The sequence below is a fragment of the Plasmodium gonderi genome (genome assembly GCF_002157705.1).
Source record: "Plasmodium gonderi DNA, contig: Chr01, whole genome shotgun sequence".
Classification (NCBI taxonomy): domain Eukaryota; phylum Apicomplexa; class Aconoidasida; order Haemosporida; family Plasmodiidae; genus Plasmodium; species Plasmodium gonderi.
In genome coordinates, this window is record NW_021628925.1 from 421473 (window position 1) to 437615 (window position 16143).

The 16143-nt window shown below is 32.0% G+C and overlaps 4 protein-coding genes across 4 annotated transcripts; 1 reads left to right on the forward strand and 3 right to left on the reverse strand.

The window, feature by feature from the left end:
- Window positions 1-126: 126 nt before the first annotated feature.
- Window positions 127-4147, reverse strand: PGO_010780 (Cg7 protein; the record flags this gene model as incomplete). The annotated part of the gene is made up of 2 exons (XM_028685718.1): window positions 127-2040; window positions 2339-4147. 2 exons carry the CDS (start codon window positions 4145-4147, stop codon window positions 127-129), a joined length of 3723 nt encoding a protein of 1240 aa, XP_028541519.1.
- Window positions 4148-5494: 1347 nt separating this feature from the next.
- Window positions 5495-6209, forward strand: PGO_010790 (hypothetical protein, conserved; the record flags this gene model as incomplete). The annotated part of the gene is made up of 2 exons (XM_028685719.1): window positions 5495-5795; window positions 6001-6209. 2 exons carry the CDS (start codon window positions 5495-5497, stop codon window positions 6207-6209), a joined length of 510 nt encoding a protein of 169 aa, XP_028541520.1.
- An 809-nt stretch (window positions 6210-7018) lies between these two features.
- On the reverse strand, window positions 7019-11287 carry PGO_010800 (ribonucleases P/MRP protein subunit POP1; the record flags this gene model as incomplete). Its single annotated transcript, XM_028685720.1, has 4 exons — window positions 7019-7062; window positions 7189-7281; window positions 7406-7777; window positions 8149-11287. The coding sequence occupies 4 exons, from the start codon at window positions 11285-11287 to the stop codon at window positions 7019-7021; spliced, it is 3648 nt and encodes a 1215-aa protein (XP_028541521.1).
- A 2155-nt stretch (window positions 11288-13442) lies between these two features.
- PGO_010810 (lysophospholipase) lies at window positions 13443-15530 on the reverse strand (the record flags this gene model as incomplete). Its single annotated transcript, XM_028685721.1, has 1 exon — window positions 13443-15530. The coding sequence occupies one exon, from the start codon at window positions 15528-15530 to the stop codon at window positions 13443-13445; it is 2088 nt and encodes a 695-aa protein (XP_028541522.1).
- Window positions 15531-16143: the final 613 nt, after the last annotated feature.

Genomic DNA, 16143 nt, shown 5'->3' on the forward strand with positions numbered 1-16143 from the left:
TTTTTTTTTTTTTTTTTTATCCGCGAAGATTCCAAAATCATTAAAAAAAAAAAAAAAAATTAAAGTTGACAAAATGTTGACGCAGCGAATGAATGCAGACCTGACCACCACTCCATGCAGACATTTTCAAAGCAGCGCATTCAATTTTTTTTTCATATTTTTTATAATTGTATCATCCTCGTTATATATTCCTGTTTCGATTAATCGGTTTATTTCACTTTTTAAATTATCAGCAATTTTTGTATTATTATTTGTTTTTTCCCTTTTCTTAAACCCTTCCATTTTGGGGATACAATAAGAATCATCTCTTTTTTGACTTTTTTCATTTGTAGTAATTTTGTCAAGCTTTTCTCTTACACCCTTGATTTTTTCGCTTACAATAGGAGGAATAATCCCACCAACTTTTCCACCCTTGTCTTTTCTAGCACCCCGCGCTGGTACCACCCTTTGAGTGTAATAAGGTAGGGACTTTTTCCCCTTAGGTAGGTTATTATTTTTGATCAAATTTTTTACTTTACTTGAAGTTGGAAGATCCTTTCCGTGTGATCCCTTATCCTTTGTGTACACTAGGTTCGTTAGTTTATTCTTCTGTTCAGTCTGTTCTTTTTCCCAATACTTATTTAGTGAATTGTTGGGATGTAAATCGTCCTGTGCATTAAGATATAATTCATCACATGTGTCATCATGACATTCATCTGGGAATCCTTGTTCAAGTTCCTTTGACTCTCCCTTCAGAATAAAATTCACCTGTTGAAGGTCGCGCAAAATGGATCTAAATTTCTCCTCAAGCAAATCATCATTTGTTAAATCGTAAATATACTCAATCTGTGGAATTATGCTCGTAATCAATTGGGTAATTTTATTTCTATTCTTTCGAACACTTTTTATGTAAATCTTGTGTGTGTCTCCCTTGTGTGCGTCCCCCCGCTTTTCCGCTTCAACCGTTTGTTTGTAAAAATGTTTCAACCTCTTGAGCTCAATTTTCAATGCTTCAAAATAGGAGTTGCTTATAATAGCATTATCCTTATTGTTGTACTTGCTAAGAATAGATTTCATTTCTTGATTTTCTTTCTTTAAAATTTTCATTTGAGCGAGAACATTTTTGTAGTTTGATATTAATTCATCATATTCCTTTATCATTTGTGCACTTAAATTATTTTTCCTTAAATTTCGCTTAAATACATATAATGATTTTTCAAAAGCATATTTTATTTTTTTTAATTTTTTTTCTAATAGATAAATTTCATCATTTAATTCCTTGTCTTTTAATTTTATCACATTTTCATTCTTTTTTATATTTATTTGTTCTTCTTTTATTTTTATTACAATTTCTTTTAATTCATTTTTTTTTATTTCAAATTCGTTTTTTCTTTCTCTTTCCATAAATTCATATTTTTTTATCAATTTTCTCATAATATTCTTTTCTTTTTTTTTTAAAACTTCACCCATGCGTTTTTCTTCTTCTTCTTTCCATAACTTAAATTCATATATGTTCCTTGGGATACTGTTCAATCCATTGTTTGTGTAGTTAATTCTTTTGTTCATTGCCTCAGTAGTTATGTCATTTGTCTTATGGATTTTGTTCAAGCCTCGTCCATCAGTAAGATTTTCTTCTTCCAGCAGGGATATATTTCTTCTTACCAATTTGAGTTCCCTTTCATTTTCAATTTTTCCCTCATGCTTACTTAAATATATGCTTATATTCAATTCTGATGTCAAATATTTTTCCTTAAAAACATTCAGGTAAAGTGGAATGCAATAGTCAAACTTGTAATACGTCTGGATTGGTCCTTCCTCTTCTTCCTTCATCATTATGGATTTTAATTCTTTCGTTAAATCTTTTAGGGATAATTCTCCTAACCCTATGTTTATTCCGCTGCACTTGTCTTTGTTAATATCACTTTGAAATTCTCCCTCATCCTTTTGCACTTCCCGTAAGGATAACTCGAAGTGTATAACTTCGTTTTCAAGGTGTGTACATAGACTTTTCCCGTCTTTCCATTGGAAATCTTGGCTCACGTGGCAATTTTTCAATTCGATCTGTGAGAGGAGGGTGGTGGTGGTGGTGGTTGGGATTGTTAGAAGGGGTTAGTGCATGATTAGTTATTTATTAGTCATTTTTAGCAAATCCGTAATGATTATTGGGAGCTTTACGCGTGATGGGGTGCACTGCAAATGCATGAGCACGTCGTTTCTTTTTCTTTTCTTTTCTTTTTTTTTTTTTTTCTTTTACTTTTCTTTTTTTTTTTTTTTTTTTCTTTCTCTTTTTCCTCACGTCCAAGCACAGTGAAACACCGCTACTCTCGGCACAGCCTGTGCGGGATGCACACACACCAACCTGCTTACTTTCCTGGAAGACGTAAAATGGGGATATGAATCGATGCTGGAGAAAACCTGATTCAATTTTCACAAAAAAATCATTCTGCTTTGTCTTTCTCTTCTCTGCGTAAATGTTACTTAGTTCCAGAATGTGACAACTCTGGACGGAGAGAAAAAAATTCCATGTTAAGAACTTTTCCATGATAACAGTGTTGAACTTGTTCTTATTCTGAATAATTTTCACGTCCCAACTGGATGTCTTGCTGCATTTGGGATATGGGTCCTTATTCTTGTAATGCACGTTACCACCACGGTTCCTGCATCTTCCTCTATCGCTACTTCTGTCGACATTGTCTGATTCACTTCTGCAGGAATCACCACCCCTCCATCTCACCGGATTCGCAAACTTGCCAATAGAAGCCTCAGCATGAGAACATAAAAAAATGGACATAATTGTAGCTTGAAATTTTAAACTTGGCTTATCTTCACATAATGTATTTAAGTGATATGTTATTTTTTTCATGTCTTTGTAACAAGTCCAATTCTCGCCATCTTTTTTATGTCGTGAAAATAAGGCCCCCCCCTTCTTCTCGACATAAAGTTTGGTTTTGTTAAATATTATGTGTATATCATTGATGCAGAAATAATCGTATAGTTCTTCCATTCTATCGATTAGGGTTAAAGAAAAGTGGCATCCGATTGAATTTTTGTTTTTAGAAATAGGTAGATCACTCACAATGCGATTATTTTCCTCATTTAAATGATGATTGTCTACATCTTCATCATTTGATGCTAAACACGAGGGAGAATAAACAGATTCGTTTGGATTCTTCGAAATCGGATTCATACTATCATCCATATGAACCTTTTCAGATACACTTTGAGCCATGTCCCCAACAGTCACTTCTACACAATTTTCATGAAAAAAATTATTCCCATAGGAGTCGAAGCTAATATACAAATAGAATAAATTGGTCATATGGAATAAGTTCACTAGATGCCAATACTTATATTGATGCTTATCCAAGTGTGCATAGTGATGATAATCCTGATGGTTATAATGAAAATCATCATTCTCATGAGTGTACCTATCTTTTACTGGATTCATATTTTTCTTTTCCTCTAGGTCCCTTTTCTCTATCATGCACTCCTCAAACTTGACCGTTATAGAAAATATAAAATCATTACTAACGTAAAAGTTGCTAATATTCTCATACTTTCTCTTGTGTACAAATTCAAAATCGTTTATCAGATCTTTGAATAAACATTTGAAATAAATTTTTCCATTTTCGAAATTGATGTTGTCATCTAATACGTCTACACTTTTTAGCAAGTGAATTTTATTTTTTCCCAATTTAGTATTTTTTCCTCTCCTCGTCTTACTAAATGGGGAGCGATACTTTTTTTCTTCTTCCACCTCTTCTTCTGTCACTTTTTCCACGTCTTCTTCTACGACTTCTTCCACGCCTTCTTCTACACTTTCTCCAGCTTCCTTTTCCCACTTGCCACGATCACCATTCTGGCCATCTATGTCATACTCGATTTTGCTAATCTGTATATACAACTCTATATGCTGAAATAAAAAAATTGCAATTTCTGTTATAGTTCCATTCAGTATACACTCATATTCATTTCTCTTTTTTTTTTTTAAAATTTTATGAAACTTTTTAATAAAATATTCCTTCGACTTGTTGTCTGACTCGATGTCATTTATATCCGCCAAGTTTATGATAAAATTATCGCATAAACAATTATCATTCTTTTCTATGCTCTTGAAAATTAAAAACTTCAGGTTCACATGTACACACACGATTTCTTCAGAATCCATGGAATTGCATTTTTTTTTTTTTTTTATTTTTTAATTTCCCTTCTTTTTATGTCTTTCCCTTTTTGTTACTACACTGTGCAGAAGCAGTGTTATTCGAGATTGGACTTGGAGGAATTTCACTACTACTCCTGTGTGACAACTATTTTAGCAGCTTAAAATTGCTTCTGCCAAATAACAGTCACTTTTCCGCTTGCTAAAAAAAAAAAAAAAAAAAAAAAAAAAACTGGGTGAAACCGACAATAAACACATATACAAAAAAGGTCGTGTGATATATAAGGGCGTTCATTCACAATGACTTTTACGATTGTGTAGTCTCGCAAGGCTCTTAAAGCTTAAGGATGTGTTTGCGCAGGATGCTGATTTGACGTAGCGTCTTGAATTCCCGTTAGTGCAAGTGTGGAAAGGTGAGCAAAACAAAAAAAGGGCAATAAGAAATACGAAGAAAGGGCAATGAAAAATGCTAAAAAAAAGAACCCGGCAAATAGCAAAAACTGGGTAAAAAGCGGAAAGAAAGTGCAAGAAACTACGGGATATCTTCTGCAAAATAGAAACGGAAAAAAAAATACCCCCTTTCTCTTTTTTTTTCATTTTTTTTTTTCTCCTTCCATAATTTTCCTCTATCTAATCTGCACATTTTTCATACTTTGAGCGCACAAAAAGGAAAAAAATAAAAGAGAAAAAAGGGAAAAAAAAAAAAGGGGGAAAAAAAAAGGGAAAAGAAAAAAGGGAAAAAAAAAGGGGAAAAAAAAAGGGAAAAAAAAAAAGGGGAAAAAAAAAAGGGAAAAAAAAAAGGGGAAAAAATTTAAGGCTTTTTTTTTTTTTTTTTTTACCCTCGCCCCTCATTCAAAATTTTGTGGCACATTTTTCTAAAATCAGAGTAGTGAGGAAAAAAAGAAAATAATATTGAAAAATGCGTCCTTATACCCACATAAGACTTTATTTTCTATAAAAAGAAAAAAAAATCGCACCAGTGTGTGGAAAAAATTAATGCAAAAAAAAAAAAGAAAAAAAAAAATCATAAACGTTTTGCAAAGTTACAAGTGTAAGTGGTGAGAATACGATTTAGCCATCTGGAGTTATAAGGAATACTTTAAAAAGATCATAAAAAAAAAAAAATCTCCATTTTTTTGGTGCCAGCAAAAATAAATAAATGAGAGAAATTTCCTTTCTGCATTATTTCTTGTTGTAGTCTATCATTTGTTTTCTCACCTGTGCTAACCGCTCTTTTCGATCACCCAATAAACGAATGAGAAAAAAAAAAAAAAAAAAAAAAAACGGTATCATCTCAATACAAGAACAAAATTGAATTACACCTATTATAAGACACCCACATACACATTCTTAAAAATGATTAGTGATACTGATGGTCTCGATAAGACGAACCAGAATGGGAGTGTGCCTTATAAGAAGAACTTCGACACATGTTACAAATATGATGATGGAAATAATAACGAAAATGATAACGAAAATGATAACGAAAATGATAACGACAATGGCAACGACAATGAAAACGAAGTTATTAATAAAAACAAAGTGGGAAAACTTATTTCTGAGAAGTACTTGTCTCAGTTTATAAATGAAGATATTTTTTTCATAGGAGAGGTTGTTGACATACGAGATAACTTAATTAATTTAAAATCGGTTAATGGTAAAGCAGATAAAGAAAAAAAAAAAAAAAAAAATTCACAAAAGGTAGAATAAAAGGTGCAACTTTTTATCCGTATTATATCTAACTCAGTTCACCCAAAAGGAACCATCACTGCTTGTTACTACCAAACATATGTATATATATTTTTTTGACAAAATAGTGAAATGGCGAAACACTATTTTCAACTTTTTTTTCATCTCTGCAGGAAACTGTGTCGATTGTGTTGTTAGGGAAAAACTCGTAAAGACAGACTCCAAGTACATAGGAATAAAAGGTACCGTATCAGATGATTTAAAAATAATTGAAACGAGGGGTATCATCTTTTTAGAAGACGTTAATTTTGAAGTGGTCAATGAGTACATAAATATCTACATGCAGAATGCAAATTCGGATGTTTTTTTATCGTCCTACTGATGGAGAGGAGTGCATGTAGCAGATGGGTAAGCGGGAGGACGCGAGGAATTGCTGAAACGTTTTGAAGTAGCGAAATCGGATTAAATGGAGGAATTTGTCTTCACTTGATTTAACCATTCTCCCCTGGTAGGGAACGGGATATGGGGGCCATGATCGGGTAGATAACCCCTACGTTTTAACATGAGAGTTCGTTCACAATAATTTTCCCTTTTTTTTTTTTTTTTATTCTTTTTTGTGTTAAATAGTTTCCTATATTTTTTGCGCTACCAAATGAGCGTAAGTAGCGCAGAGTTAAATTCATTTAATCAACGATTTCTATAAATTATTTTTTAAAGTCGTCGCCGCGTCTTTTTTTATTCCATTTTCACTTCATTACGTTACATTGTATATCGTTCTATTTTTTTCCCATTTTTTTTTTTTTGTTGTTCTTGTTTTAAAATTCGTCTATTTCAAAATTTAAACACATAATATAATTAAAGCAAACACTGCAGACTTAATTAAGTTTGAAAGATGAGCGCTAATTCCATGATATTTTCAAGTAATGTATACAGGATACACTATTTTGTTGAACAAAAAAATATGTGCAAAAATTAAAAAAGTAAAAAATAAAAAATTTTAAATAAACTAACGCGGGAAAGAATATTATGAGTAGGGAAAAAAACAAATGTGTTGTGAATACAAATGTTTTTTTTACTCAAAAATGTTCACAAAATGGTAAAAACAGAAAAGGAGAAAAATATACAAAAAAAAAAAAAAAAAATAGTTGTGTAAATTGTTGAATACTGAAATAATCTCACTTTTGTGGTCTCTTAAAAGGGTAAGTATTTATCTTCTGTTATTAAAGCTAGCCAAACTGCAAAAAAAAAAAAAAAAAAAAAAAAAATTAATTCATGCGTGCATAAAAATGGCTAGCTATATTTCCGCCACAGGTATGTAGATTTCGTTCTATTTTGCTTTATGCTTCATTATAAAAATTTACCATGCGAATAATACACCGAATTGACATTTCTGATAAGTGCCAAAAATGGAAATTCCTTTCCCCTGTCGTTTATCCTGATTTTATCTATTGCCACTGCGTGAAAAAGGAGAAAGTGTATATAATGAGTACATGTGTAGATAACAGATTTGTGCAAAAATTTTTTAACATGAAGCAAATTTACACTTTCTTTTGCTATGGCATTTTCCTCAATCCTTACATAGCTTCAAGACAAATATATGATTAAGCAAATTCTCCAAAAGGTAGAAAAAGGAGATATGTGCAATTCCATAACCACGACCCTTAGATAGTACATGTCCTCCACTTGAAACGTAACCAATTATCTTTTTTGAGGATAAAATTATTTCATCGATGTTGTTTTTTTCACAATTGTTGTCATTTCTTCTTTCTGTTAATTGATATATCTGCGTTTCTCTCTGATCTTCAACAGATGTATTTCTCTTCATTACTTTGTTTTTATATTTACGAATTATGGGCTCTTTCATTTTTTCTATTTTGTTGTTATTCCTACTTTTGTTAACACTTCGCTTATGCGTCATCCATTCTGTCATTTTTCTCGTATCACCATGTTCTGTGAAAGGAGGGGTGAAAAAAAAAAAAAAAAAAAAAAAAAAATACAACTATGTTGCTGCTGCTACTGCTACCGTTGATGATGAACAAAATTATTGTCATGCGGTGGAACGCTAACAAGTGTGATCGATTCAAAGTGTTATCATAGAAAGATTTACAGAACTGTGTGTTGTACGCATAAACATTGATGCAGTTCCTTTACATATGCTGCTTTTCATGATCAGCCAGAACTGTACCACCGCCCCCACCCCTCAGGGGTATATACACAGTTGTGGTACACATGTATAGTACACAGTTATGATACACAGTTATGATACACAGTTATGATACACAGTTGTGTCGATGTATCTCCCACTCCTGCTGGTAACTTACTCACAAAAAACTTAATCAACTGCTTCACAGTAAGGGAACAAACATGCGTTAGTCTCTTGGGTATACCTTCTCTATACGCATGCACATAAACAGAAATAAAGTAATTTGAGAAAACAGCAAATTTTGATTTAAACTCATGTATGAAATTGTGAAAATTTTCCAGCGTGTTGATAAGACAAATTCGTTTTAACGATATATCTATAAAACGGTGTAAAAAGGTTCTGACTAAAAATTGATTATACGAATCAGTTGTTCTTATAATTCTAATGTGACTATTATATGAGTATATACAAAACCAGGAGTAGTTAAATGGGTTATGTACACCTAAACAATAATAATTGATTCTCTTCCTCACTGGCTTTTTAAAATATTTCTTTTTTGATAATTCTTCTCTCATATTATTGTATAATATTCCCCCAAAGGAATCTGGGAAATCTTTTGGATAGCATAAAAAATCTGAACACTTGAGAATTTTTTCTCTTTCTTTTAGGCCTATAGCTATGGATCCATTACGTACTAACAGTTGGAATAAGATTGAACTTTTCTTCTTAGCAGGGCAAAGAATGAAATATCTCTGATTATTGTTATATGTTTGATTTATAACAATAATGGGGATTTTAATGTACCTTTTACAATTCTGCGAAATATTAAGTTTCGTTTTTTTCACTTCATTGTATAGTGCATTTCCTTCATTTCCTTTTTTTATCTTCTGATTTTTATTATTCAATTCATCCGATTTTTGTAAGAATTCGTCTACATAATTCTGTATAGTATTTTTATCGTGTATGTTACTTTTATTTATGATCTCATTTAAAGTAAGGCATTCGTTTTGTTTTGTGTTTTTTTTTTTTTTTTTTTCCTCCATTTGGGGTGAATATTCTTTATTGTCTAGTTGATACATGATAATACTAGACGCTTCCACCACCTTTTCATTTTCATACCCCTTTGCTTCATTAATGTTAACATTATTGTTCAGATTGTTTTCTTGTTCTCCTTTTCCATCTACATCTGAAATGCCAAATTGTTGAAAGGAATCCCCTTCGAATGTGTGCATATCACCTCCTGGTATGAACCCTAATTTTTTTTTCTCCTTAATTATATCATAGCTCTGAATATTTTTGTTATTTTTAAGCATCTTCAATATAGATGTCTTTACCTTTTTTCTTTTGGAACTCCTAATATGTTCATATTTGTTATATTTTATATGTTTTATTACATTTTGTTTTATTTTTTCATTCATTAGTATGTTATTATCATATGGGCTGAAATGAGCAGCTTTTAACATTTTGCCTCCATTTTGTTTGCTCAAATAGTCCAAAGCATTTTTGATATAATCACTTTTGTTTTCCAATAATTTTGATCGATGGTTCCCTTTGCCCTTGCTATTATTATTGTGTTCGACCTTGGTCGAATTATTTTCGTCTGCAACTTTTGGGACGTTATACAAGCTTTCATAATGTTGAACTTTACTATAATCATTTGCCTTATAATTCAGAAGGAATGGACCTATGGTTTTGGGCAATAACGCGTAAAGAGGAATTACAAAGTCATAAGGAAGTGTTATATTTTCATAATTATAATGATAAAGGGCGTCTTGGTCATGCACAGCATGTTTATTTTTTATTTTTAAAATATTTACAAGCAGTGGGAAACTTTTGGGGCCAATTAATTCATACATGCAGATATTATTTACATGTTTTATTTTAACTTCTGAATGCATATTTTGAAAAACTTGCATAACTTTCTGTAAACACAAAGGGTGTACGAATATCCATATGTCTCTTATATTATTTTCTTCGTAACTGCACTTTTGTTGTCTATTTGGTTTTGGTTTACTATCATTATCAACATCTTCATTTCTTTCATTTCCCATAATGTTAGGGGGGTTCAATTTTATTTTTTCTGTTATGTTTTTTTTATTTTTATTATTATTTTTTTTCAAATACATTTTTGGATTCAGCTCGGATCGCCATAAAAAGTAGGCGGGACAAATGAGCGCCTTTTTTGCGTTAAAAAAATTGTCTTCACTCACCGAATTACCATTTTTCCTATTGGTAAAAAAAGGTGCATCCTCATTTGGATCATAAATAAAAATCTTTCCTAGGCATATTCCTAGGTAATATTTTCTTCTTAGTAAATTTACCTGTTCTGCGTTTGTACACTTTTTCAATAAGCTAATTAAGACCTTCTCATTAGCAGTTAACTGAATTATCTCCACATAAGACATGTCATGAATTAGAACCTTTCTTTTGCTATACCTGAAAATCCTCCTACTAATTTTACTGCAGTTTTTTAAAGCAAGTTTATATCCATAAATACTCGTCATATGAAATCTTCTAGAATGATATGCGTGCGTTTCTAGCCAGTTATTTTTTTTCCCTCTCATGAGAAATTTTTTATAAAAATAGCCATAAAGCATCATAGGATTTTTTTTTTTTTTTTCTTTTTTTTTTTTTTTTTTTTTCATTTTTGGTTCAGATATGAGCATTTCTTCTAGTGCTGCTTTTTTGCAAACAAGTGGTACTCTATAAGGATTAAAGGACATACACCTCCTCCTCCTGTTTTTATGAATACGTTGAAAGCATCTTTTAAAAATGTTTCTTTTCTTTAGCGTCGTACCAAAAATGGTGAAATCATCATCCTTCAACTGAAAAAAAGAAGATATCCATGGGATAGAATCACAGTTAAAAAAATTCGCCTCCGAATAACTGTTTACTTCATACATGGTTTTGTACACTTCTTCTTTTTTTTCTTCTTCGTCTACCTGTGTCATTTTTATTTCATTCATCTTTTCATTGCCCCTTGAGCTCCTCCTGACCAATTGATTGGCCTCCTTTTCGATCTTCTCCTGATTGTTCATAATACTGCTTTGGACTGGTGGTGGCCCCACCCCCCACTCGTCCATTATAATCAGGTTGCTTTGATTCTCATTTTGTTGTCCCGCATTGTTGTTCTGGTTGTTGTTGTTACTATTATTATTATTATTATTATTATTATTATTATTGTTATTGTTCTGGCTGTTTTTGCTGCTGTTGTTGTTGTTGCTGCTGCTGTTGTTGCCACGGCAGCAATTTTTCCTCAGGGGAATCTTTTCCCAGTGACCCCTCCAATTTGGTTCATTCGAATTTCCACTCACCATGATGAATGATGTTTGTATGTAATATTCTTAACCTTTTTCAATGCCCACATGGTGAAATTGTTGAAAATACATTCGAAAAAATTGGAGAAAAATATAAAAAAGGTTAAGCGGTATTGGGTGTACACGGGGAGAAAAAAAAAAAAAAAAATTCTGAAAAAACTTTCATGACAGTGTGTTATTTCGAAAAAGTCGTAACCCTCCTAAAAGAGTGAAGAAATTATAAAAAATTTACAGCTTTTATAAATGCAAAAAAAAAAAAAAAAAAAAAAAAAAAAAATATAGCAGAAAATACATTGCATAAATAAACTGAGCAAAAAAAAAAAAAAAAATATATATATTGCATAAAAAAAATTGAGCAAAAAATACATTGTATGAAAAAAAAAAAAAAAAAAAATGATGAGTGCATCTCGTCCTTATGTTGCCATTTTTCCACATTCCATAATTCTGTTTATAATTTCTACAAGCTCAATCTTTAGTTTGTAACTTTTGAACTTTTTTTTTTTTTATTTTTCCTTATTTGTTTTTTTCACATTTTATGGGAGTCATACTGAAAATCATATTTTTCCTGAAAGTGGGGGAAAACCGTCATATGCGTATTCTTTTTCTGTTCACACTCGTAAAACAAAAACAGATGTGGATACACTCATGTGGATACCTATGTGCACATTCGTATTCTCATTTGCATTCTCATTTGCATTCTCATTCGCATTTACATCCACATGCAAGTGCCCCAATCAGGAGAGACTGATTTACGCGCAGCTTGCCCTTTTTAACGGCATTTCTTTAAGCAATGAAAGACACCTGAGAACAGTTACAAGGGAATTTTTTAGTGTGGCATAAGAATGAGAAAGCAACGGAGTGGTAACAAAGAGAAGACTAAGGGGGAACAGGAGAAGGAACAGTGGAACGAGCATAATTCCACATGGGAATTTTTAAACCGTTTTTTTTTTTTTTCAAGGACAATCATTTTTTCGTACTATTTTTGCAGTTGAGCCTTTCAACAACAAATTTCGTAATAAAGTTCATAAAAAAAAAAAAAAAAAAAAAAAAACTGTTTGCAAAGACACGCACACAAAAATATATCGTGGTGTTACATAACGAACAAGGCACAATAATGTGTATGCGTGCGTGCACTGGTATGTACGGGTGGTTTATGCAGATTTCCCTGTTCCCCCTCTACGTGCGAAGGACCATTCTGTATAGGCGAAGTGGTATCTCCATTATCATAAATTGTAGAAGAGGGATGGAGATTACTCCCCATTCATGCAGCATAAACTTTTTCTCTCTTTCTAAAGGTGTATATATATATATATTTTTTTTTTTTTTTTTTTTTTTTTTTCTTATCACTCTCTCACCGCATCCCTTTCCACGCGTCTGCAAATATGCATGGATAATAAAAAAAAAAAAAAAAAAAACAATGCGAAATAAAAAGAACAATTCGAAATATGGAATGAGAAATAAGAAAAAATAATACGGAATGAGAAATAAGAAAAAAACAATAAGAAATATAAAATGAGAAAAAAGTATTCCTTCATTTTAAATTAATAAGTGAGTTCTAAAGCGTAATCAGGTACACATGCGTGCAAAAACGAAAAAAAAAAAAAAAAAATCACTAAGACATTGAAGCATAGGATGGAAGATAAGGGGGTGGGAAAACGTAGGTCAAAAAAAAAAAAAAAAAAAAAAAAAAAAAAACTTAACTTCTTACTCAATGGTGGACATTGGCGTTCTATAGAATGGAAGTACCCGCCTCCTCCCTAACGCAGCCACTCACATATTTTAAGTGCATTATCCCCTGACTGCCTTTGGTCTCTTCACGGGGCGATAAAAATTTACAAATATAAAGACCTAAAAAAATCCTTATATTGTAAACGATTCTGCTTAGGAGAGGGAAAGATTATATCTGCGCTTATCTGCATTTCTCTCCGTTTATCTGTGTTTTTCTCGTATACTTTTCTGCCCATCTTGTTATATGCACCGTGGTTAGAAGGATAAAAAAAATGTTCTACCACCACCACCCTTAACCCCCTTACTTCTATATTCCTTTCCGTGTGGTGTTTAAATATATACGGATTCCCAACATGTGCGATAAGAGAGGAAAAAACTGCGTACTTTCAGTAATGTGTGGCACTGCTAATTTATTTACGACTTTTCTTTACGCACATGAAATGTGTTTTTTCTTCATTCCCATGTTGGATAACCAATCTATAATTTTGTTTAGAAGCCTTTCATTTCCTGGTTCCAACGGAAGTATGTGATCCATATCATCAATAGTAAATAATTCCTTGTTCTCTGATTTGATTTTATTAAAAAATGTGGATACCCCAGCATAGGAACATGCACTATCCAAAACAGAATGAATAATTAGAATGTGTACATCTTCAGGGATAAACTTTATATCTTTTTGTAGTGCATCTACGGCTTTCAAAAGTTCGCATCCAAATCGATTTGTTACTGGCTTGGGGCAACAATTCTTATCAAAACTAAATAGGTCATTAATATATGGGAATTTTTCAAATTTTAGAACAGGGCTAAGTCTCATGGTTGGCAAAAGAGTGGAAGCAATTTTTGATATTGGTATGTAAAAATATTTATATTCTGTTTTTTTTTTTAAGTCATCTAATGAAATCATTCCTGCTAGACTTACCACTCCTTTGATATTCAGTTTCTTGATATTTTCATCATCTGTTTTTTCTCTTAATTCTAGGATTCTTAAAACGATATTTCCTCCCATGGATAAACCCATTAAATAGAATGGCAGGTTATTATTTTCAGAATTATTTTTTTTCGCCTTAGTTGATATTGTGTTTTCTGCTTTATTGCTTCTTTCATTATGATTTTTGTTAACATTACTCGTTGATGCAGTGTTACCACCACTGGAATGCTTCTCCTCATCAGTGTATAACGAATCATGAACGATATTTATATACTGTAATACGTCATTAATCAAATCTTTAAATTCATTTACATGCGTTTTGACATTAAGAACACATTCCGATTCCCCATGACCACGCATATCTAATCCGTATACTGAATATCCTTCCTTGTTTAATCTTTCTATCCAACTTCCTTCGTATAGATAATAGTTATCTGCATCTATCAGAGTTGCCTTTTCATTACTTTCAATTTTTGCGTTAAGCTTAAGATATTCAAATCTCACGTGTGAATTTAATGCATGCACTAATATTATGATACCGCATGGGTTACTGACCACCCATTCGTATGTCTTTAATTCTAGCCCATCCCTGCTTACGAATGATCCTCTTTTCAGGTTGCTTCTTTGGTTTGAGGTTTCGTTAGCGTCCTTACTTGTACCCTCCTTTGTAGCCTTAATTGTAGTCTCATCTGTAGTCTTACTTGTGGTTTTGTTAGCTGCATTATTTGTACCCTCGTTTAGAGACTTACTTGTGGTTTTGTTAGCTGCATTATTTGTACCCTCGTTTAGAGACTTACTTGTGGTTTTGTTAGCTGCATTATTTGTACCCTCGTTTAGAGACTTACTTGTGGTTTCGTTAATGGCATTATTTGTACCTTCGTTTAGAGACTTACTTGTGGTTTCGTTAATGGCATTATTTGTACCTTCGTTTAGAGATTTATTTGTAGTTTTGCTAGTGGCATTACTTATAGTCTCATTTGTTGCCTTACTTGTGGTTTTGTTGGTGGCATTACTTATAGTCTCATTTGTTGCCTTACTTGTGGTTTTGTTGGTGGCATTACTTCTATTCTCATTTGTGACATTACTTATAGTCTCATTTGTGACATTATTTGTAGTCTCATTTGTTGCCTTACTTGTAGTGTCATTTGTGGCCTTACTTATAGTCTCGCTTGCGACATGATTTACGGTTTCATTTGGGGACTTGTTTGAGATATTATTCACGACATTACTTGTGGTCTCATTTGTGGTTTTGTTTTCGGTATAGTTGGAAGTTTTATTTTCGATATGGTTTGGGGTTCTATTATTTCCTACATTGTTAGGGGTTTTATTTCCTACATTGTTAGGGGTTTTATTTCCTACATTGTTAGGGGTTTTATTTGCAACATTGTTAGGGGTTTTATTTGCAACATTGTTAGGGGTTTTATTTGCGACATTGTTTGGAGTTTTATTTGCGACATTGTTTGGAGTTTTATTTGCGATATGATTTGAGGATCTGTTGGTATTCCTATTGGCCTCTCTATTGACATCCCTATTTGTGGGTTTATTTTGACCGGCCCTTCTGAGTTGTTTATTTGCGACCTCTGCCATGGTTCCCTATTTTAAGGAAGCTAAGAGTTTGTGATGTTGATGGAAAAAGTTCACGGGAAATATTTTTGGTGGAGATAGTGCAAAACTTATGGTAGATGTAAATGCATTAAGATATTTGCATAGGAAAAGAGCCCTTAAAAAAAAAAAAAAAAAAAAAAAAAGGACGATAAAACAGATACTTGCAAATTTTGAGGTAAGAAAATGGGAGAAATCAAAAACGGAATGGAGGGGTAATTCGGAAGACAGGAGAAAAATGGGCTTCAAAATGGAGCTTCAATTTTGGGCAATATGTAGATTGTTAAAAATGAAAATGTTGTAAAATCAAGGGTTAGGGAATTAACGATGGAAATAATTTACCATTTGTTAATTCTTCAGCCGAAGAAAAGTTAACGACTAAAAAAAAAAAAAAAAAAAAAAAAAAAAAACGCGCTTTGTAAAAAATACAACGACAATGGGTAAAGAAAAGATTAAACGCAGAGAAAAAAAAAAAAAAAAAAATTACATATAAATAATATATACATGTATGTATAAATATCTGCACATATATAAATTACATATTAATGTATAAATATATATTATAGAACAGTACAAAGAGTCATGTCAGTAAAAATGG